Below are 23,518 nucleotides of genomic sequence, written 5' to 3'. Positions count from 1 at the left end.
TGCCTTCCTTGTATGAAGGCTGATCAAGGTCAGTTTCCAGGAGGGAAAATTAATTTTACATGAAGACTGTAAGACCGTGGTCCCCAACACGGTGCCCGCGGGCGCATTTCCATGCGCCCGCCAGGTGCTCGGGGCTGGCCTGGCACCGGGCGCTGGGCGGGGGGGAGCGCCGGCCCCGGGCGCGCGGCGCTGGGCGGGGGGGAGCGCCGGGCGCGCGGCGCTGGGCGGGGGCCGCCCCTAGGGCGCAAGTGTCCCCGCACCCTGGCGCCCGGCGGGCGAACGGCCCCGCCCACTGGCGCCTGGCAACCTTGAAAGGTTGGGGACCACTGCTGTAAGACTTTATAATGGACATTTGGGCAGAGAAGAAGACTTTCAAAGATAATTATGGCTGTATATTTTTGGCTTGTTTTAAATCATCAGTACACTTTCTTTTTTTCCTTCACGTTTTATTAGTTACTGGACAACCAGCAAAGAGTAAGCGTCCAAAGGAACCAGGGGAGAACAAAATTAAACCTGTCAACAAAAAAATGAAGCCCAAACCTCCCAAATTAAAGGAGAGAGAATCCAGTGACACATCCACAAAATCCCAGTCCATAATGGTCCAAGTGATGGATAAAGGTCGCTTCCAGAAACCTGCTGCCACGTTGAGTCTGCCCACACTGCAGAACATAGAACTACGATGTAAAGGGAATAAAATTGGGTGGAGTTATCCTTCATACCTAGACACCTTTAAAGACTCCAGACTCAGGTGAGTTTCCTTTCATGTGAAAGAAAATAGAAACTTTATTTTCCAGTTTAAACACATTTTTATACAGCTTTTACGGTTGGAATATATTCCATCTTGAAAGGAATATAGGTTTTTGGTAATCTTAAAAGATAGAAAACTGGCATGATTAGAAAAACATCTCTTGAAATTATACCAATTTTTTTATGTCCGGGGGGGGGGGGGTGGGAATTACTTATGTAATCAAGAAGTGTTTTTAGGTCTGTGTAAAATGTCTTCTTCCTCCTGTGGTTTTAATTTCCATATTCAGTGCTGCTACTAACAAAAAGGGATGGAGGTCACAATTAAGAATCATTAGCAGTGTTATATGGAGAAAGAAACTTGGGAGTCTAATCACACTGTCTGGCTCTACCAGTACTGACTGCTAATGTTTGCCTACTTACTTGACCATATTTTCCAGTACCTGTTTTAATATGGCCAAATTCTCAGTCTTTACTTCTCATCTAGGCAAAACTCAGATTAACTTAATGAGAACTTTTATTGAGAACATATGACAACTGCAGAATTTGGCACTTGAGGACCCGTTGATTTGTGTTCCCTAAGACAGTAAAACCTGTCTTAAAAGACTGAAAAAATAGCTTTACCCAAGTGATTTCCTAATAAAAGAAGAGTAGAATTGTAGCAGAGCAAAAATATCTTCAGTCCATTTGGGGTCACTTGCTTTAGGCAGTAGTATGCATGACTGTTGAGCTGTATATATTTAATTTATTTTTAATATGGAATATGTTGAGGTCAAACAAGAATATGCATAGATGCAGGGCATTAGCCACAAGTCACTCAGTAAATCTCTCTACTAGCATCTGTCACAAGTATTAGTGTTTTAAAATTTGAATTAAATCAGAAATACATTTAACAGTATGCAGTACATGGGCCACTGTATCAGGGCTAGCACCCACCTCTTGCAATCCTGCCCTACTATGGGGCCTTATCCCCAGGGCTTTTTCCTGGACACACTTTTCCTGTGGCTCTTCCATGCAGTGAGCTTGGAGATCCCTCAGTGCTCCCCAGGTCTCTGCTAGCAAACTGTCTTAAGCTTAGTCCTAGCTGCCAGCCAGGAGTCTCTTGCTCCCCTGGTCCATACCCCCAGTCAAGCATGCAGTCCTTCCTTCTCCAGCTCCCGACAACTACTAACTGCTGCAGCTCCTTCTATATGGCCCTCCTGGGCCCTGATTGGCTGCTTGCCCAGCAGCCACACTAACCTGTTTGAAGGACTCTCCACTGCTCCTGGCATGGGTGTAGAGAACCCTTAGGCTTCCAGCAAGGGGCCTTTGAACCTAGTTCATCTCATCACAGCGACCAAAGAGTAGGACAGGGCTACTCAACTTTGGAAGCTCCCAAGGCCAGAATGATATTCTCAGCACATGCTGAGGGCCACAACTTAAGTATGGTTGCATATATATGCAAATACATGCAAATAGCTTCTTTCACACTGATGGGCATGAATACAAAGATTAAGCCTTAAGCTGCGGCGCCAAGCCCAAACGTGGCCAGTACGAGCCAATCAGCACCTCTCAGGCTCTGCTTGCAAGGCTAAGCAGCTAGCACTTCCCACAATGCCCTGGTGCTCCCGGCACCTCCTCCCTGGGGACTAGAAATGCCGACACCCTGTACCCATCTCTTCCAGCCAGCCTGTCTGCTTGCGTCTTTCAGTGCTCACCCTGCCTGGGAGACGCATTGCCGTTGTGGAGTGTTCTTCCAGCGGAGGCTATGTGTTGAGCTCTGTGTAAACCCAAACTATACTATGGGCCGTGTGTTGAGTAGCTCTGGAGTAGGATATAAGTATGAGAGGTTAATGATGAAATTCATGGGTGTAGGTGGGGAGAGTCTGCAGTATTTGGACTTGTCCTAGTTTTGGCCATTTGCTTGCATTTTTAGAAAATGAGTATGGAGTGTAAATCTATAAAAAGTTATAGTTCTGGTCTGGGAAAGAAATATTAAGAGTCTTGATTACGTTGAAGAATAAACGCACCAGTGTGATTACTTCAGTGGGCAACTTATGTGTCAAGTTTAGGATGTCATTGTGAAATTTGTCTTGTGTTGGAGAGAACTCCTAACCTTACTACCATAGGGTAGATTCTCAGCTGCTGTAAATTGATTTCAGCAATGTTATGACAGTTTATACCAGCTAAGAAGGTGCCCCATCCCATGAGAGAAGCAGGGTGAGAAAATTATACAAATATAATTGACTGAAAAAATTTAAATTAGTTCTGAAAAGTCAGGTCATAAATGAAATAGACTGAAACATTCAGTCATGACTAAAGTGAGACTCTGGTTCGCAAACTCATTAAAATGCGTAATGAAATGCTGTACATTTTCCAAAGCCCTAAACCAACTAATCAAAGTTGAAAACACTTAAGTTGAAATTGATTTTGATTTTCTAGATTAAAACACTGCAGTCTGGTGGGTTTTCAGTGTTTCTTCCCATTGACAAATTTTCTTCCTGTCCTCTGTTTCCTTTGTGTTCTGACCTTTGCTCCTAAAAAGATATGAACTAGATTAATAGAAACCTGGTTTTGGGGCCTCTCTTGCCTTTCAGAGGAAGTCAGTTATGTTCCTTAGACTCTTCTGAATGTTTAACTAGTGCAGGGGTGGGCAATAAGATGACGGCAGCTCTCCAGTGTTAGCCCCTGCCAGGCTGCCACTGCTATATTTCCCTGCACTTCTACAGGTATGGCTGCTGATTGCTGTCCCCAGCCAAGGAGAGCTGTGGGAAGTGAGATGGACCAGGATGCCACTTCCCGCAGCTGTGGAGGCACAGTTAAATATAGTGCCGGCAACCCACCAGGGGGTTAACTATAGTGAACCAGATCTGGCCCATGGGCTGGTGTTTGCGTACTACTGAAGATGGGAGCGATACAAGACTGACACCTGTCCCCATTTAAGTCAGTGGAAATTTAGCTGTTGGTTTCTGTGAAATCCGGATTAGAGTAATAATGTAAAAATGAAATATTTTCATTTGAGTTAGGAATAAAGTTTGCTCTTTTCTTTCTACAAGCTACAGTTTTATGCAGTTACAATAATGACAAATCAACTGCCATCTTTCAAATTATCTAAAAGCTAGCTGGACTTTCCCAGTGTTGCACGGGAAACTGGTGGAACAAAATTCAGAAAAATAAAAGCTGGTCCTGACAGCCTCCAGCCACACCGCAGCTGCCAGTGCCTGACATCTGGCCATTATAGCAGTAGAAAATTCCCATGCTTTTCTACTGCTGCATAAAGTAAAATCTGACTCAAAAAAGAGGCATTGCAATGTTTAGAATCAGAGCTATTTGGCAAACTTAGATACAAAAGTCACAATAGAAACTGTCTCTGTTTTCTTCCCATGTCATGAGTCTTGGAGCCATTAAAAGCACAGTGGAAGGGAGAGCCCCCAAATCACCATGGCTTGTTTCCCCACCACTGCTGGAAGCATATGGAGGCTGCTCTTCAATATTGCATGTTTTGCTTCCTATCAGATGGTATTTTTGCTAATAATCCTTGAAAAAGCTAATGTTTTTTTGGTAGGGGATAGGCATGCTGTGTCTGCAAATTCTCATCCAAGAGCTGAGTATAGGGATGCCTCAAGCAGTGGGGGGCTGGTCTCACTGAATTTGAGAGATTTCAGTTTGTCACACCTCAAACTCTTCTCCCATCTTTTTTGATGAAACTATGAGTCAACTACCTGAGCCTGCTGGCACCTCTATAGTCCCTCCTCCAGTACCACCCCCTTGAGCAGCTGCCCCTCCCATGAACTGCGTCTCTCACCTCCCCCCACCCCCAATCCAGGATCATCCAGTATCAAACCCAGGGCCAGTGCCCAGATTTGAGAGATCACCTCCCTGGCCTTGGATTAATTTCTCACCCACCCAGCATCATCCAGTGCTGCCCCTTGGGCCAGTGCCTCTGAAAGGAGACCCCCCCCCCCATGGGCTTCATTTCTCACTCACTCCCTGCAGGATTGTCCAGCCCCACTTCCTTCATCCCTCATCCCCCGACAATCCTGCCCTACCCCCAATGGTCCAGCCCCATCACCCCACAATCCTGCTCTCCTTCCACTCGCTCCGAGTGGTCCAGCCCCCCCCCCCCCCGGACCAGCTCGCCCCCCCCAAGGATCCAGCCCCTTCAATTCTGCCCTCTCCCCCCCCCAGTCGCTCCCAATGATCCAACCCCCCATCCTGCCCTAGCCCCCACTTGCCCCCAGTGGTCCAGCCCGCCTCCCCCCTCGGACCAGCTCCCCCATTCATTCCCTCCCCCCCCTCCCCACACCGCTCTCACCTGAGTGGTAACACCAGCCCCGCCCCCTCTGCCTAGAGCCAGCCTCAGCAGCAACCTGCCCACCTATTGGTCTGCCGCCGGGCCCCGAGCCTATTGTAGTATTGAAGAGGGGCCTCCATATGCTTCCAGCAATGCCGGGAAAGCTGCTTCTCCCCGCACTGCCAAGCTCCGTGCAGCCCCGGGGAGAGGCTCTCATCTCTCCCCTCCCACAGTACCTTAAAACCTTCTCCTGGAGGAAAGGTTATCCCATGGAAAGTTTGGTTGCGATTGGTCTTAGTGTCCAAGTTATTAGAGCACAAACATTCTCCTTTATATTTTAGATTATATTTTGTAGCAATAGGTGCTTCTTTAATACAGTAGACAGTAAATCAGTATTTATTCACCTGCTGGTAAAGCATTTTTTCTAAGGACCACTTCAGTCTCTTTCCTGCTCTTTGGCACCTATCCTCCTTGAGATCTAAATTCAATCTTTAGTAACATGGTGAGCTTTCCATTTAAGACCATAAATGAGGATTTATTTGCCTTTTCATTCAAGGCAGGCTTTTGGTGGAAGTTACCTGCCATCTTTCCTGCTGTGAGGGCAGGGGACTGGACTCAATGACCTCTCGAGGTCCCTTCCAGTTCTAGTGTTCTATGATTCTACCTTTGTCAGAAAGTGTCTCCAATCACTGTTCTTTTTCCAGAACTGGAATTGTTAATTCACCTCCTCGCCATAGTTTGTTGTTTAGATTACAATTAATTAAGATGCTTAAATGTAGAAAAATTAGCCTTCAAAAATGTTATGGGTTTGCCATTCCCCAGAACTACAATAGAGAGAAGTGTTTCAGACCCTGAAGTCTCTTTGGTATACGGATGTTGAAAAGTGGGGAGAGGCTTCAGAGAAGAGCTACAAGAAAGGTTTACCCGACTGTTAATCAATCTTACAGTGGGAAGCAGGTGATTTTATAAGGTACCTTGATCACAATCTATAATTACTGAACAGGTAGAAGATGCCTTTTTGCTAGATTTTAAACACCTTTTTGTATGAAGACAAAAGGATTTGGTGGTTGTAAGTTGAAGATGGCAAAGTTCAAACTGAAAATAACCCTCACTGTTAAAATTGTGGCTTATCAACTTTTGGAATAACTTATCAGTGGATATGGTAAATTCTTCATCGCGTTGAATTCTTTAAATCAGGGCTGAATCTCTCTCACAGATTACTTAATTCCACCACCATTTGAAACCTCAGGTTAAATTCTAATACTTTTATTATGTAGGAAATTAAACTAGATTGTCATAATAGTCTTTTCTGGCCTTAAAATCAGTTAATATGTTCTTTAGTTTTCCATAAGTCTAAGATGTTCATTCAGCCTTTTAACTTTTTTCATAAAGCAGTTTCAGATATTCACCACAATCTATTTATCTTTACATGAATCTAAGGAGAGGCATTTTTACCTGGAAAAGCAAGTTGTGAAAAGTAATTTCTTTCTTTGTTTTTCTGGCTTTGGGAGAAGTGTCCAAAAGGACCATTTACAAGCAGCATCTTCTAAATGAACTGAAGGTTGCATCAAACCATGCGGCACAAGTTAAATTGCCTCCTCTAGAAGAGGCACTACAGACACATTCTGATAGCTTCCCAGAAACATTTGCCTCTAATTCTTATGAATATGATCTCTGCAAAGCTTAAAAGTTAAAGATGGAAAAGAGACTTGCATCATCCAATTGTTTTCCTTGCTAATGCATTATTTTCTGCATTATATTTTATACTATAGTGCCATTTGGTTTTCGCTTCACATTTTTACCCAACATTACTGTTTGAACCAAGAGGCTAAGTTGACAGAGCTTCTTGCATAAGGAAGTCTCTTTAAACAGACATGATTGGTTTACCTTCTAAGTTATTCCTGCTCTGTAGTTTCCAAAAGTGGAAAAGCAACCAGAAAATATATAAAGGAGGGGGATGTACCCAACCTATAGCTTCGTTGCCCTTTGCATCTCTCTCCCTCTTTTTTTTTTTTTTTACTAAAATTAATGCAGGCTCATTATAGTTGGTTACCTTCTTTAACTGAACTTAACAAAATACATTGCTTCTGTAGATGTATACTTTCCTTCCTTCCTTCCATGCTTGCTTGCTTCTTTCCCAGGAAAGCAGCCAGGAGCTGATGAAATCTACATGCTTTCTTTTATGCTCTCTAATGCATGTTAGTTACTTTAATTTCTAGCATGTAGATAAGTGGAGACTGTATATTTAGAGAATTCTTCTTACAGACAAATACTATTTTTAAAGTTTGTGGTGAAGTTTTTATTGTAGGAAATTATGGCACGAAGCCTACTTCTATGTAGACGCCTTAGCCAGGAAAACCTACTTCTTTCAAATTTCACTGTGCCTCAACAGATCTGCTGGCTGGCTAAGAATCACTTTTGCAGTTAATAAAGCTAATAGCATTTTTATCCAGTAGGTGGCATCTATCAGCTGTAGTATCCATGTCTTTCATCACAGCAAGTTAAAGAATAAATAAGTAATACTGTAAAGGGACTGCTTTTTAAACACAATCTTAACGGGCCTTATTTTTTCATGCATGAGCAAATATTTGCTGACACAATGTACCTTATTTAGGTGTCAAAATACCTGACTCTGTCTGCAGATCAAGTCAGGTTTGTTTCCAGATCTTCTGGATACTTAATTGGGTGGGTGCAGCTAAATCTGAAATACAGTAGGAAAAAAACTAATTTTCATGGTCATTTAAAAAAAAAATCAAAATTTCTGTAGTTGACCAAATTGTCCAGAGAGGCTTTGATTGGGTACTTTTCACCTTCCCTTTTCCTGTGAAACATTAGTTTGCTTAAAAGGTCTTCAAAAATAATTATTTAAAGCGTTTAGTGAAATAGTAAGGCTGATTTTTCAGAACCAACTGCTTAGATGTAAACAGACGGTTCCTTCTAGCTATAAAAGTTTGCACACATAACAGTGCATTTTAGAACAGTAGATTGGTTCTATCTAATTTATGGGCATTTAAATACTGGAAGTACAGGTTGCACCTCCCAAAACCGTGACTCTCTAGTCTGCCAAAATCCGTGGTGCAGCAGGACCACAGATATTCTTGAACAAGAGAGGCCCAGGGCATGAGTGCCAACAGCTGAGACCCCCGCACATGATGAGTCTGGTGGTAGCTGGGCCAGGGCCTCAGCAGCCCGGCGGCAGTAGCGGTACCATGGTAGTGGGGCCAGAACAGCTGTATTGCTTGGCCGGCAGGAGGGCCAAAGGTTGCTGGCACTGCAGAGGGGCAGCAGGCTGAGGGGGCCAGTGTTAGAGGACCTTCCCTAGTTCATCAACTTCCCTCATCCATGACTGCTCAGGTCAAAAGGGTGCCAACCAGGGGGTCCAACCTGTACTTTCTCATGCAAACATCTTGTACTGCAGTATTATAATCTTTCATAATTGGTGGGGAAAAATGTAAACTAAAAATGTTACAATGGCATGCATTTTTAATATCTCTTAGAATAGCTTCACCTACATTTCCCCAACTTTGTGCTAGGGAGTATAGATGTAAAACAAGCTCAGTGTTTTGTTTTAAATCAAATGTGAATTTTTATTTCCTGGGTTTAGGAGAACAGATGCAAGGGTTTTTTGTTTGTTTTTTTTTTAAACAAATACAACTATCTCTGACAGATTTTCAATTACTGTAGATGTGTAGATGGCTCCTTTTTGCACAAAAGCCCCTTGCACAAAAATGGGGGCTCATTAAGTATGCAAATGAGGCAGTGATATTCACCGCTTTGCCTCATTTGCATATTCTCTTGCACAAGAGGGGGCAGTCTAGATGTAGCCTAGATGTATCAGCCTCAGTAGAAGTAAAGGAGTATCTTTTTGCACAAGGAGTAATCATTTATAATCTCTGATGGTTCTGTCTCATCTCTGCAAACCTAATTACCAATGAAAAAAGTGAGAGGAAGGAAAAGAGAGAACTCGAATCACAAGTTACTGACATTAAATAAAGATTTTTGGTAGTCTGCTTATCCCTGGCAGACACAACTTTTCCATGAATTAATCATTTGGGTGCCATAGCATTTCCAGAATTCCCAAGAGAGGGAGACTTTCAAGAATAAATTAACTACAAAAAGAGTGGAATCCAGTTGATTTGTGCCTAGGTATAGCTTGGGATGGCCCTGTACTTGCATTTTTGATAGGATATGAACAAAAATAACACATCTGCTTGATGACCTATGACTGCTGTCAAGACTGTTCTTTGTAAACACATGTCATTCATGACATGATGGCACCAAATGCTCCCCTTGTTCAATCACATGACCAAAAACTACAAATGTACTTGAAAGGGCTTGTTTACATGGTGGGGTGGGTTAATGTGCCCTATATAGGTGTGATTTTTAAAGCATCTACTGTGTTGCACATTAATTGGTTTTCATAGATCCTCCTGGTGCACTATGAAGGCTCCTTAGCATGCTTTAACCTAGTGCTGTTCCCTAATACTAGATTTAAGTGTACCAGGAGCTTTTAGTGCGTACCAGCAAGGGCTGATTAAATGGACCAAACAGTGCACAGAATGTTAGTGCTTTTTAAAAATCACACCACTGCAGAGCACCACTGTGTACAGCAGTTCTTAGATCCAGTGCAATGACAAAAGGTTAATAAAACCCACCTTAAACATATCTGTGCATAAAATAAACAAGCTGTTGGGCATAATGGAACCATAACAAGATACCTTGTTGCTATTCCAGGTTAGTGTCTTCATTTGAGACAATCCCATCAATGTTGAGTTCAGTATTTTTATTGTCAATAGGATTAGAATCTATCTACTTTGTTCCTCTGCAGTTTTGCAAGGTGAAGTTACTGTGACTGATCTGTTGGTTAATGGACAACATTGCTTTCCTTTTACTCAAATGCAAAAATATAAACAAGATACACTACATGGTAAATGATAACAGATACCGGCTTTTTAAAACTATCCAGCAATATTTTTAGCTAGCAATTACCCTTGCTATTATTTCCTAATAAATAGAGTGAGAGAGGCCTTACTTCAGTGTCCCCTGGTATCTTATAATTCTAATTGTTAATAGTGGTTTTTTTTATCATCACAATTTGTTTATTACAGCTTGAGTCAAATAAAAAGTATCACATAACAAAAATACAGTATACTGATAATATCTTTTAATGGCGGATACTAGAGCAGTCTGGAAGATCACTCAGCCACCAATGAAATGTGGCCACATTAGAGGTGAACCACAGATTATATGTAAATCTACAGTACAAAGCTACACAATGCTATAGAACTGAAATAAAGATTAGTGTTACTTATTGACCTTATGGAGGGAATTTGCCCATTCCCTATCTTAAGAAAGTAAGGATGGCCCGGTGGTTAGGATCTGAACCGGAACTTCAGATGTAGGTGTAAGTCCTGGATGTGTGGACTTTGTGTGTGGCAAAGTCACTTCTTGTACAACAGGGCTACTCAACACGTGACCGACCCACTTGTTTGCGGCCTGCAGTACAATTTGGGTTTACGCGGGGCTCAACATGGGTGGGAGCCAAAACAAAAACGTAGTCTATATAATGATCTTCTGTTGATATGCATTTTAGTAGTTAAGTTCCTGGACTGTCATTGCTCATTAAAAGTGCTGTTGTATGGGTGGGAATCGGGTAAATATTGCATTTTATTACTATCAGAAGAACTGACTTAAATGGGGCCTGTGTGTTGTGTAGTCTTTCCTTAAACTTTGTATTTATGCCCATCAGTGTGACAGAAGCTATTTGCATATATTTACATATATATTTGCATGTGTCATAACCAGGAGTGCTGACCAGCACCCAGTGACTAAGGGGTTAACTAATACCTCCTGTATCTAGCCAGGTATCAGGTGGTCAGCCAATAACAATGCAGGTAGGAATTTCAAACAAGAAAAGAGAGGTTTTATCTCTCTGTTTGTTGTATGAGAGGCAGAGCAATTTCTTCCAAGACTGAGGGAGATGGGAGACACTTCTCTCTCTAAGAACAGACTTCTTAAAATGTGTAAGTAGGGAAAAGTTTAGATAGTCCATCAGGATTTATTGTTTTCCTTGTTTGGGAATTTGGGAATAATGTCTGAGCTGTTAATTGTGTTTTTTTTTTTCTTTGTGACTAAGTTTTAGCCCAGGGGTTTCCTTGAGTATCTTTATCAATTGGTGGCTCTTCCCATCTAGCCACTTTACTATGCTTGCAACTGTAGTTTTGTTTTGATAATAAGTGGGGTTGTTTTTTGTTTTTAAATTAACCGGTATTGATTGATCATTGCATCCTGGAAGGTCTGTCTGTGTGTATATCTGCATGCCTGACTGAGGGATCAGCTAAAACAGACTGCAGCTTGTTTTTTCTCTTTTTTTCAAGCTCCTTTGGGGAAAAAAGCTTGGGGTACCCCTGGGGTTGGTTTCAAATGTCCACCCTTGTTTGTGGATTCAAAAGCACTTGATGGTGTTAGCGGGTCCCCCAAAATCTCGGTATTAAGATTCTGGAGGAAAGGGAGGCGAAGGACGTGACTCAGGCAACAGCACCACCCAGAGGGAACAGCCAGGGAGGGAATAGTGCCACTCACAGGGAACAGCCAGCATTTCAGCATTAGAGTCTCAGACATTGGGCTACTAAATATATGATGGGGGCTCAGTCAATTTGATGTTAATTTGAACGATTGTATTGTATAGTTCTGATTGATTGCAGAACTCACTTGAATATGAGTAATGTTACCAGTGTCCAGTATTCATCTTAGGAAATATGGTCATGCAGGGCACTTGTATGGTGATGAGAGCTGTGCTGGAAAATGATAAAAATAAAGTTGAATATGGCTCCTGGAGCCAAAAAGTGCTGATACCCTCATCTTTCAGTAGCTACAAAAAGACTTGAGGGAAATCAGCCCGGTCCAGAACTGAGTTTATACAAAGTCACTGGCAGCAACTAAAATCTTCTTACGTCTTGAGGACATTATTTTCATGTCTGATCTGATGCCAAAGGTGTGTTTTAATATGGGAAATTTTAGGAGGTGAGCTCTCTCTTTGAAGATTATTTCTGTTTTCTTTCTGTGTTCAGTAAGGAAAGGTATTGCTTGGGAGGAGGGAAGATATGTGGTTTCACAGATTGGACCCACCCACAAAATACAAAAGTGAGGGTGGGGATAAAAACCAGACATTTTGGCTCCAATCTGTTCTTATCACTCATTCAACCCACCAACATAAGGGAAAGACTGAAGCATGGATAATCTTTTAAAAGACAAAGGTGATTTAGAAGAAGGATATAATTATAATCAAAGACAGTTGTATCATAATTATAGTGGACATGGCTTCTTCGTAATTGTATAGCTGTATTTCAGCACTGTAATTAGAATACTTCTGTTATGATGAGATGGAGGTGATTTTGTTTGTGTTTGGAAACTAAATAATTTCACAGACACTCGAATATTTTTAAGACTGCTAACATTTGTAACATTTTTTTCAATGACAGAGAAAAAGGGAGAATTGTTGTCTCTAAGCTCGTGGGAGAGATCCCTTCCAATTTCCTAAGCACAACTGGGCAAAACAGCAGCATTCTCTTTCAGGTTCTACAATGGTGTGAATGCTTGCTAGGATAGGACTTGAGGATATTAGTTAGTGCTGTGAATAATAGAACTCCTGAAATATCTGGCTATTGACTAGTGATTTAAGGCACTCCTAGTAATCGGGGAAGCTTTTTTTCACATCTTATTCTACAACAAGTATATTTTGACTTATTTTGACAACTTGTTCTTGACCATGTTTCTTCCTTATGGATATTTTAGTATAGATACATACCTCATGCAAAATTCTTAAAGCATAAACCAAGCAACCAAACAACAACAAACTACTATAAAGAGACACTTTCAAGTAAAATTTGCCCTCATATTTTCAAATGTCTTATAGTTTAATCTACTTCAATATTCATATTATTTCTTTTAAAATTCCATTGCACATATTTTCAGCAGAGAAACATTACCTCTTTAAGCATTTGTGACCCCAACATTACAGCACAACTAAGAATGTGAAAATAAATAACCTAAAATTTGACTATAAACACAAGAGACGCTCACTAGATAGTCTCTGGCAAATTAGTATTGATTAATATTAACAAAGTATTGAAAATCAAACTAGGTTCTTAAAACGAATTTTTAAAAATTCAGTTTTATCTTGTGTGGACAGTTTCTTTTCAACAACAGGAGTTTTTGTTTGCAAGTCCTTTTCATGCAAAATAGATGCTCACGTAATGTGGGGTGACTGTATCATGGAACAGAACTGTCATTACATTATTTTATGTAGGGATTCTTCCTTTTGTCAGAGTGCCTTACTGGAGGGCAGTTAGGTGCTAGTCCCAACATCAGAGAGTGATTGGACATCCATAATGAATACATCTACACTAAATTCTATAAAACTCTTTGTGTACAGCATTTTATGATGCGTGCATGCTTGAATGTTTAAAAGGCAGAAAGAAAATATTGAGTTTAGATGTAGAGCCACAGCTCTAGAGTGTGGAGAAAGTAAGGAGGAGGGAAGGGTTGTGTACCAGAACTTCACTTGCAAATGCTCCCATAGGCACCTACGCTTACTCTAATTTATGTTGGGGCCAGCACAGACCAGCCCCTAGAATCAGTAAACTATAGCTGGCTCCCTGATGCCCTCCTAGCTGCCCTCTAGCATAGAGCTCTGACAAAAAGGAAAATGTCCATGAGGTCATGCGGTCACCAACTTCCAGTCCATTTGGGGACAGACAGCCTCTTCAGTGTCACATTGTCTGTGATTTACATCACAGGAGCATCTACACAGCATTTTGGAGTGAAACTCCCAGCCCGAGCTGACAGACTTGACAGTGCTCTGAAAATAGCTGTATAGGCATCACTTCGAAGTTGCAGCTCTGTCTGGAGTGTAGCATCGGTTTAAGTGCACAAGCTCCAACAGGTGCTGCAACTTCAAAACGCTGTCTGGACACCTGTGTTAGGAGTGCTAGTACAAGCCGACCTAACTGGAGTCGGTTGATCAGGGCTGAGAGGCTTGATCTGCAGTGCTGTGAACACATACCCCTAATAGCATTCATGAGGGCCCCTGTCCTTGCAACTGTCCTATTAAGTGTAGGAACTGATCTCAAATGCAAAATCCAGTTGGTTTCAGTCCTGCTTCTGCTCTCTGTGGAGGCTTTTTTTTTTCCCCCTGAAGCAGCAGGAAAAGTGCTGCACTGTGCTTGTCTCTGGTAGATTTCTTTTTTCATGGATCTGTTAATAATAATAATAATAATAGCCATAGGGATGTAAAAGTGTTACTGTGTAAACAGTTAATCAAAGAGCTTGGGCTCATTGGTTAATGTTCACGGTTACATGCAGGTTCCCAGTATATATGGGGAACTGGCTTAAAAGTTGCATCCTGGTGTGCAGTGGCTTCTGGGGGGGGGGGAGGGGGGGAGTCCACTGCTGCCCCATGTGTAACCATGTAATCATTGAAATTTCGGTGGTTTCACAGTTATTTAATTACATACATTTTAACATCCCTACTTTTCATCTCAGGATCTTGAGATTTGTGACTTATGTTTCTAAAGTTCATGCTTTGGGTTTTTCAGCTGGTCACCTGCAGGGGTCAGAAAGGAATTTCTTCCCTTCCCCATTTCTTGGGGGGGGGGGGGGGGGGGAGAGGGGGTGTGTGTGTGTGTGTGTGTGTGTGTGTGTGTGTGTGTGTGTGTGTGGTTTCTTTCTCTGCAATGGCTCTGAAACTATGAGGTGAGACCTCTAAGTTGGTTTTAGGGCTGGCATTAAATTTGCTAGGGTCCAGGTCAGTGTTTCCTCTAAGATTTTTCCATCCGTGAGCAAAGTGAGTTTTGTCTTGTGCAACAATATTGAGATCATGTGTGCTTGTTTGGATGTGTGCCACTGTGGCACCCACCAGTTACTAACAAAATTTTGTGTGTGTGTGTAACCCACACATCTAGTGTGGTTACTGAGTAATGCAAGTGGCACCTAGACCACAGCAACAGTTAAGATCAAGAGACCTCTACAGCATGGGCTGGGAGCCAGCTGGCTTTTAGTTCTGAGGGTAGAGGCTCCTATATCCTGGATGAGCCCCCACTTGTAACCACCACTAGGCGGATTTGAACCAGGGACCTCTGAAGCGGAGTACACACATGCGCGCGCACACACACTTTTAAATTATCTAAGGAAAAACACTAAAACAACAGCTAATTAACAAAGGGCATAACCCTGCACCCACCCACCCTGAAAACCAGCCAGCTTGCTGGCCCCTGCCCCAATCAGGACCACACACAGCCAGCTGGTACCTGTATAGGCCTGGCTAACTGCCTGCCCCCACATATACCCTGCAGTTGTGCCGAGCCTTGCAATCTGTCCCCCACCCCATATGCCACCAGTATATAAGCCAGGGCCATGCAATCTGCCCCCTCCCCAAACACAAACAGCCAGGGCCTGGACCTAGGGGCCACAGCCCAAGCATCACTGGCCAGAGACCTATACCCAGCCCCACATCTTACCTGTTCTCTCCCTTCCCCCCTCCCCCCCCCACACACACATGTTGCTCAGAGACCTGTGTCTGACCCTGCACCTTTCCCTCCCCCCTGGAATTTATCTGTGCCTGGTACCTCCCACTACAACAGACAACTAGTGCCTTTGCCCCCCACCCAGCTGGCTTCTGTACCAGGTCCCTGCTGTCGTTGGCCCCGCTAGTACAACCCCAGTACGTGCTTTGTCACTCTCCTGCCCTGACTCCCACATGGCTTGCAGCTGCCCCGGCCATACAGCAGCTTTCTGCTTTGTGGCTCGTGGCTTCTCCGGCCCCAGCCACATAGTAGCCTCTCGCTTTGTGGCTCGCAGCTCCTCTGGCTCTGGCCACGCAGCAGCCTCCTGCTATGCGGCTCATGGCTCCTTCTGCCCTGACCATGCAACAGCCTCTCGCCATGCAGCTTGTGGCTCCTCTGGCCCAGACTGCTGCCCCAGCAGCCTCCTGCTGCCCGCCGTGCAGCTGCATGGTTCTGTGTAAAATTATTTTCTGCACACTCACAAATGCGCAGTTTAGAGGGAACCCTGGTCCAGGGCCAAAGCCTGAGCCCCACTAGTTGGGGCTTCAGCCTTGGTTAGTGAGACTTAGGTTACAGCCCCCCCCCCCCACTTAGGAAGGTAGAACTTGGGCTTTGGCCCACTCAACCCCCACAATGGCCAGTGGGGCTTGGGCAGACTCAGACTTCAGTTCCTGGTTGTGCAGTAATTTTTGTTGTGAGAAGGGAGTTGCATTGCCATGAAGTTTGAGGAAACCCTGCCCTAAAGCACCAGAGATGGTCACAGTTGGAAATGAGAAGTGGATGTGATAGGCCACATCTCTGTTTATAGTACAGAGCATATTCATTGTCATTCTCTCTCTCTCTCTCTCTTTGGTACTTGGCTGGCTGGTCCTTGCTCAAGGTCTAGCTGATGGCCAGACGTGGAGTGTGAATTCCCCTGGGTATTATTGACAGTGACCTGAGTATGTGGGTTGGGTTTTTCCCTTATCTGCTGCACTGAGTGCAGGTCACTTGCTGTGATTGTCTAAATATATCTCATTTAATCAATTCCCTACTAATCCAGGAGATGTGGTGCCTAAGGCCCTTTTATTCTGTGCATGTGGTGTATAAACTTCAGGCTTCTGTAGACTCTAATACTTTGGTCTAATTTTGGTTGTTGGCACCAGGTGATATTGGCTTCCTGTGATATACAGAAGGTCAGACTAGATCAGGGATGGGCAATAATTTTTGATGGGGGGGGGGGGGGCACTCCCAAGAATTCAGCAAGTGGTCAAGGGCCATATTTTTCTCTTACACTAATGGAGGGATTGTGGGGTCTGGGATGGACTTTGGGGCAGAAGGAACCCTGGGTAAGGGATTGGGGTGTGGCAGGCAGTGTGGGTTCTGAGAGGGGGTTGGACTTGAGAAGGGGTTTTAATATGGGTCAGGGTGCAGGAGAGGACTCGGGGAGAGAGTTTAGGTGCAGGAGAGGTTATGACCTGGGGTGGAGTATTGGGGTATGTGAGGGGGAGCCAGGTGCAGGCTCAGTCCAGGAGGCACTTACAATAGTCAGTCCCTGGATGGCAGCCCAGTGGGACCCTTGGAAGGCTCCCTGGCTACCATGGTTTCACACTTTGCTCAAAGCAGCTAGCTGCTGGGACCAGCATGTGTTTCTCTGTGCAATGCACCCCATGTGGAGAGGGCGGCAGTGCTGCATGCACCCACAAGCATTGCCCTTGCAGCTCCTTTGGGCCTAGAGGCTGCTGGGGATGGGGACAGGGCAGGACACCCTTCTGCCCCCAAGAGGCACGCTGCGCAGAGATGCACAGACTGCATCTAGCATCCAGCCACTTTGAGCAAGCTCCCTGGCTGTGGCAGGCAAGGAGTCTGCTCAACGATCCCACTGGGCTATGTCAGGACAGATCCAAATGTTTGGCCATATTTTCCCGCCCCTGGGGCTAGATGATCTGGTTGTCCCTTTTGGCATCAAGCTTTGTGACTCTAAGCTCTTTTCAAAGTTGTGTAAACCTTGTTAACTGTTTCTGTGCTCTTGATTGGAAAAAATCTCATTTTAACCAATCAGATTCAGGCACTCAATTCCAGTTGAAAATCAGAGAGAGTTAGCACGTCTTCACTAGCCCCCTTGTTCGAACTAGGGAGGCTAATCAGGGCGACCGAAATTGCAAATGAAACGCGAGATTTAAATATCCCGGGCTTCATTAGGATGTTCCCAGCCAGTTGCCATTTTGGAAACTGAGTAGCCGTGAATAACTGCCTGCATCTACAGGCGGCAGTGAAACGGGAATTCGAAGTTCCCCATAGCTGTGCACCAGGTTTGGGGCCGTGCCACATGGCATCTGGGGGGGAGGGCACAAATTTTTCCTTTGCCCCTGGGCGCATAACATCCTCGCTGCGCCTCTGGTGACACATCCAAACAAGCCACATGAACTCAGTACAGGTGCACAACACAAAATCCATTCTGCTCACGGGAGGAAACTCTTAGGCTATGTCTATACTAGCAGCTTCTTGCGCAAAAATACATCCACACTGCCATGTGCGAGCTGTGCTATTGCGCAAGAGCATCCGTGGCAGTGTGGACGCTCTTTTGATCAAGAAAGCTCCATTGGCCATTTTAGCCATAGGGGTTTCTTGCGCAAGAAATCCCTGCTGAGCATCCACACCGCCCTCTTGCGCAAGAGAGCTTACATCTGTTAGAAAAGAGTGTAGCTCTTGCGCAAGACACCCTCTCTTACCACGCCTTACTGTAAATTTCCTTGTGCAAGTGCAGGCGGGCAGTGTAGCTGCTCTGTGGGTTCTTGCGCAAGAAAGGCTGTACTTGCATGAGAAGCCGCTAGTGTAGATATAGCCTTAGAGGGAACACTTCCCCCAGCCTCTCTGCCCCGAGTTAATGTCACACACGTTGGGTTAATGCAATTGCAGGATAGTTGCACGAGGGGGTGTTTGGTGGGGGCCAAACTAATCCCTGTTGGTAGGAGGATGGTGGGAAAAGTCCTTTGAGGGGGTGACATGACCCCTTTTACTTCTGGTCATGTGTCCATCTTGCCCCAAGCGTGTTGCCTCCAGAGACCTGGCTCATGCAGGCCAGGGGGTGTGGCTAATGGGGCACCACGAAAAATTATACAAATCTACTGGCCCCGGAGGAGGAGTGCATTGGCAGCCTGCGCCACAGGTGGTGTGAGTTTAGCGCAGGGTATGTGTGTGTGTGTGTGTCTGATGGCGAGGGATTTTTTTTGCGCTGTGTGGGTTTTTTGCTCAACCAAAATTGCTGTGGGGCCCCATTGAAATTGTTCGAATTGGGTCCCGCACTTCGTAAAGCCGGCCCTGAGAATCGTAGTGTAGACATATCCTTAAGAAAAATTAAAGAGTTCAAAACTAAAGACAGGGCTGAGAACCCCTGCTCTACATTTTTTTTTCTTTCTGAGGTTCCCTTCCCCCCCTTCCATATCCCCATAGCATGCTATAAAAACTCCATGTCAAATTGATTTTTCTGCATATAAAAGGCAGGGCCAGTGTTAGGGGGGAGCAAGCAGAGCAATTGCCTGGGACTTAAGTCATAGGGGGCCCTGCAAAGCTCAGTTGCTGAGGCTTTGGCTTCAACCCTGGATGGTGGTGCTTTGATCCAGGGGCTTCAGCTTTCTGCCCTGGGCCCCAGGCAGTCTAATGCCAGCCCTGCTGGGCAGATCCCCTAAAACCTGCTTGCAGCCCCTGGAAGACCCCAGGCCTGTGGTTGAGACTGGTTCCCATTCCCAGCATGTGTGCATTTCTATATAAAATCACACACTGGAAGATCCGGTGTGCCATAGGAAATTGACTTTCAATCAGAATAACAATAACTTGGCTTACTGGACATAAGAGGTGCAGTGTCGCTGGCTCTGCTCGGTCTGGCTGGAGCAGCCCCCAATCTGTGCTGTGCCGAGGGGCTGCTCCAGCCAGCTGGGTCCATTACGTCCTGCCCACAGGATCCAAGCCGGTTAAATGTAGTATGTTTAACCAGTTAACTGATTAAACTAGATTTTGCATCCCTCGTTCACATAGTGGTATTTCAGGATGGGATAGTTAGTCTCTATCTCTTTGATATGGCTGCATCATATTTAAGCAACTATGTCCAGGCTGCTGCTTTGTCCAGAAGTCACCACAGGAGTTCACACCTGAGATAGTTGGAAGAAATTTTGTCAGACAGTTTACAAATTCTCATAGTTTCTGAACTGATTTAATATCTTGAGGTATAGTCACCTGCTGCATTAGGGAGCCAGGTTGTAGCCCTTGGGAGGTTAGCAAGTGTCCCATATCTAGTAGTCACACAATCACAATTCCATCTTACTTGTATTTCATTTTAGATTTATTTGCCTGGCTTTTTCTAGTAGACAGGTGAAGTCAGGGTTATGGTCTCCCACAGCCTCTGCCTTGTGTCCCCACGTCCATATACCAGAATATCATCAGATATCACTGCCAGTGATATCACTGGTCTCTGCCAGTATGTCTTGCCTGTAATGCAGAATTATTCTTGTTTCAGATTGGATCTGTATCTTTTCCTTCCTTCCTTTTTCCCACTCCCCTATTCCTTACCTCTCTCTAACTTTAATATAAAACTAAAAGCAAATATAGTAAAAAAAATATGTAACAAACAAAGCTTTCCCAGTCCTTCATCATTTGTGTATGTGTTTATAGCCTGATCCTCCACTCTTTAATTCAGTGGGACTGTTCATTTATACAGGTATTTGGAGGATGAGATGATGCCAGTAACAGAATGAAAGAGAAAAAAATCAAACACAAATAGAAATGAAGTGAGAAAATGTACAAACAAATGTGTTTGGCTGTGTTTTATGACTCTATTCTCCCTAGCATTAAGCAGCTTGACAGATACGGTCAGCTGATCCTTGAAAATTCTACAGCAGCAGATACTGGTGAATATAGCTGCTGGCATCTTTTGTGTAATGGTGATAGCTGCAAGAAGGATGAGTCTAAAACTGGCTCAACGTACATCTTTTTCACAGGTAATTGATTACTTTGGTTTATAAACTGAAATGTCTGGGTTGTCTTGCCATAAGGCAGGATTATCGTATTCATTTCCATTTTCCTATTCATATCCATTTCACTCTCTGTCTCTAGGCATTGTATCCTTAAATATCCACTAGAACATTACTGGTGCAGTGAGCAGGAAATTGAGCAAATAATTAACAATAATGTTGTTTGTGTTCTGATTTCCTGTGCTGTACTCTAAATATATACCCCAAATCCTGTCTAAGAAAGCAGAAAGTGGTTAGTTTGCAAAAAATTGAGATTCAGTATTCTAATTTTAGAATCTACAATAAAATTTAGATGTACCAAACAACCAACTCCAGAGAGAGTCCATACCTCTTACTTTATTTTCTTCTACACAAGTTTATTTCAGAAGGAAATAAAATAACATATTAAAGATGTTACGTGTTGGGTAATTGACTAATCGAATAGTCGATGCATTTTGCATCGACTATTCGATTAGTCAATAGGGCGCCTCTGCCTCTGATCCTTGCAATCAGTCCCGGTGCCAACTCTGTCTACACATCTACACAAGCGATTTTATCTCTGGATCCGACCACCTCAGCACTGGGGCTGTTGCTACATTTCAAAGGCTAAAGTGCCGCATGGAACCCAGGCTCATCTGGGGACTCCCCCGTTGACTCCGGGCTCCATGCGGTGCTGCTACTTTGAAATGCTGCAAGGAGCCTGATGTCTGGTTTCCTGTGGCATTTCAAAGCGGCAGTGCAGCATGGAGCCCGGAGTCAGCTGGTGGCTCCCCACGGCACTACCACTTTGAAATGCTGCGAGGAGCCTGACACCGGGCACCCAGCTACATTTCAAAGCAAGAGCACCGTACAGAGCCTGGGGTGAGCTGGGGAGTCCCTGGGTCATCCCGGGCTCCATGCAGCGTTGTCACTTTGAAATGCCACGTGCAGCCTGGGGACACTCCAGCTTGCCCCAGGCTGCACTTGATGTTTCAAAGTGGCAGCGCTGCGGGAAGCCTGGGGTCTGCCCCAGGTTTCAATAGCTTCCCTACATGTCATTCTAGTACAAATATGCTTCTCACGCTCCCCCCCCCCCCCCACACACACATTTATGGGATGAAATCCTGACCCACTGAAGTCAGGATTTCACCTAAGTTTTTTGCATCTCGCACATTAGTTTTATAAGATAAAGAACCACTAGAAGTTGAGCCGCTCTTGTCCAACACTCTGTAGTCCAGCAACATCTGTGGTCTGGCCCTTAGCTTAAATTTCCCATGGTCCCATAAAGTTTGTTTAGAGCCACAGGTTCTGGCTCTCAGTGTTCTATGCTATTATTTAGCTCTAATTTACCCCAAATATCTTGTAAAAGTCCAGTAAGCAGTGGAAGTGTTGGTACTGTTGCTGGACAATATTGACCTCCGTGGTCCAGCAAATTCTCTGGTTTGGCACCAGTCAGGTCCTGTGGGTGCCAGGTTAGATAGGTTCAACATGTAATATAAGTATATGTATTAATCCACAAACCTTGAATTTGATCACTGCCCTAATTCTTAGATATTAATGGTTTTTATGTAAGTCAAATGGCAGTTCAGTATTATTACCTAGTATACTATTGGTGGTTAAAGCAAATGGTTAATTTGTTCTCCTAGTGGAAAACATTAGGAATGATGTAAAATAAACATTGCTCAGCCTGATTAGAGCTAAAACATTCCTGGCTGGCGCATGCTTCAGTGTTACAGCATAAGATGACTAAGATAAGATTGTTTGTAATAAGGTTCAGAAATACATTGGAGCCTTGGGATTATGGAAGCAATTTATCGAAACAACCTTGGAACTCTGACTTCTCTTTTCAAACGGTTGAAATAATCAGATGAGACACCTTGCAACACATAGTGTTCAGGCCAAAAATATTAAGGAGTTTAAAATTGCATTTGTAAGCAACATGTCAGCCTATTAGAATACTCCTTGTTTTTGGTGACCTAAAAGCACTAATATGTTTGAATTTTTCTTTTACTTAAGAGTTTAAAAACAATTGAGTATTTCACAATCTACACACTTACATATTTTCAAGGCACCTTCCTGCTGATACCCAAACATAATACAAAATCAGATACTATCAGAAGCCATAGTAAAAATCATGGTGTTTTTCTGCTTTGTCTTTTGAAAAAGGGTCAGCGAATTTAAGTAGGACCTGATACGTCTTTAGGTTTTTTATGTGTTAGGTCTGCATTATTTCAAAAAAGCTGATTCCCAAAATTGGTGGCTATTATTATTATTATTATTTATTAAAGATATAACCCTTCATTTTATGAGACAGGCAAATAGGCTCTACATTAATTTGTTTTTAAATGTAGTGATAAAAGCCAAACTATACATACTATAGTTCCAGTAACCATGCAGCACACCTCCCTGATAATCATTCAGGAACCTATCCTTGCAATCAGTCCCGGTGCCAACTCTGTCTACACATCTACACAAGCGATTTTATCTCTGGATCCAACCACCTCAGCCATCACTTCGGAGACTCCACTAATGTGATCTGTGCCATCAAATTCTAGCAATAGCCCTCTACTATGTATATTGGCCAGACTGGACAATCTCTATGAGAGAGAATTAATGGACACATCAGATATCTGAAAATGAAACACACAGAAACCTGTTGGAGAACACTTTAACCTGCCTGGGCACTCATTAATAGATTTCAAAGTCACTCTGTTGTTTCAGGCCAATTCCACAAGCCAAATACACAGGGAAGCCTAAGAACTTAACTTCATTTACAGGTTTGGGACCTATCACAAAAGTATGAATAAAGACATTACCTGGCTAGCACACTACCTTCCACAGCCTAATGACTTAAGAAAGCAAACAATGGGTACTTAGAGAAGGTGCATGTTGTTCTTGTCAGCTTCATGTAACTGGACCTTTAATACTCCATTCATTGGAAGAAGTGGATTGTGCCCACGAAAGCTCATGATACC

The 23,518-nt window shown here is 43.7% G+C and overlaps 1 protein-coding gene across 1 annotated transcript in view; it reads left to right on the top strand.

Moving 5' to 3' along the window:
• PDGFRL (platelet derived growth factor receptor like) overlaps window positions 1-23,518 on the top strand; it is a 37,576-nt gene that overhangs the window by 9,394 nt on the left and 4,664 nt on the right. Inside the window, exons 2-3 of the mRNA XM_006128436.4 lie at window positions 454-748; window positions 20,401-20,552. Of these exons, the coding sequence (XP_006128498.2) occupies window positions 454-748; window positions 20,401-20,552 (447 nt within the window). The remainder of the gene's footprint in view (window positions 1-453; window positions 749-20,400; window positions 20,553-23,518) is intronic.

This window comes from Pelodiscus sinensis, chromosome 5 (genome assembly GCF_049634645.1).
Source record: "Pelodiscus sinensis isolate JC-2024 chromosome 5, ASM4963464v1, whole genome shotgun sequence".
Lineage (NCBI taxonomy): Eukaryota > Metazoa > Chordata > Testudines > Trionychidae > Pelodiscus > Pelodiscus sinensis.
Note: the sequence above shows the minus strand (reverse complement) of the source record. Positions and strands in the feature narration are given on the sequence as shown.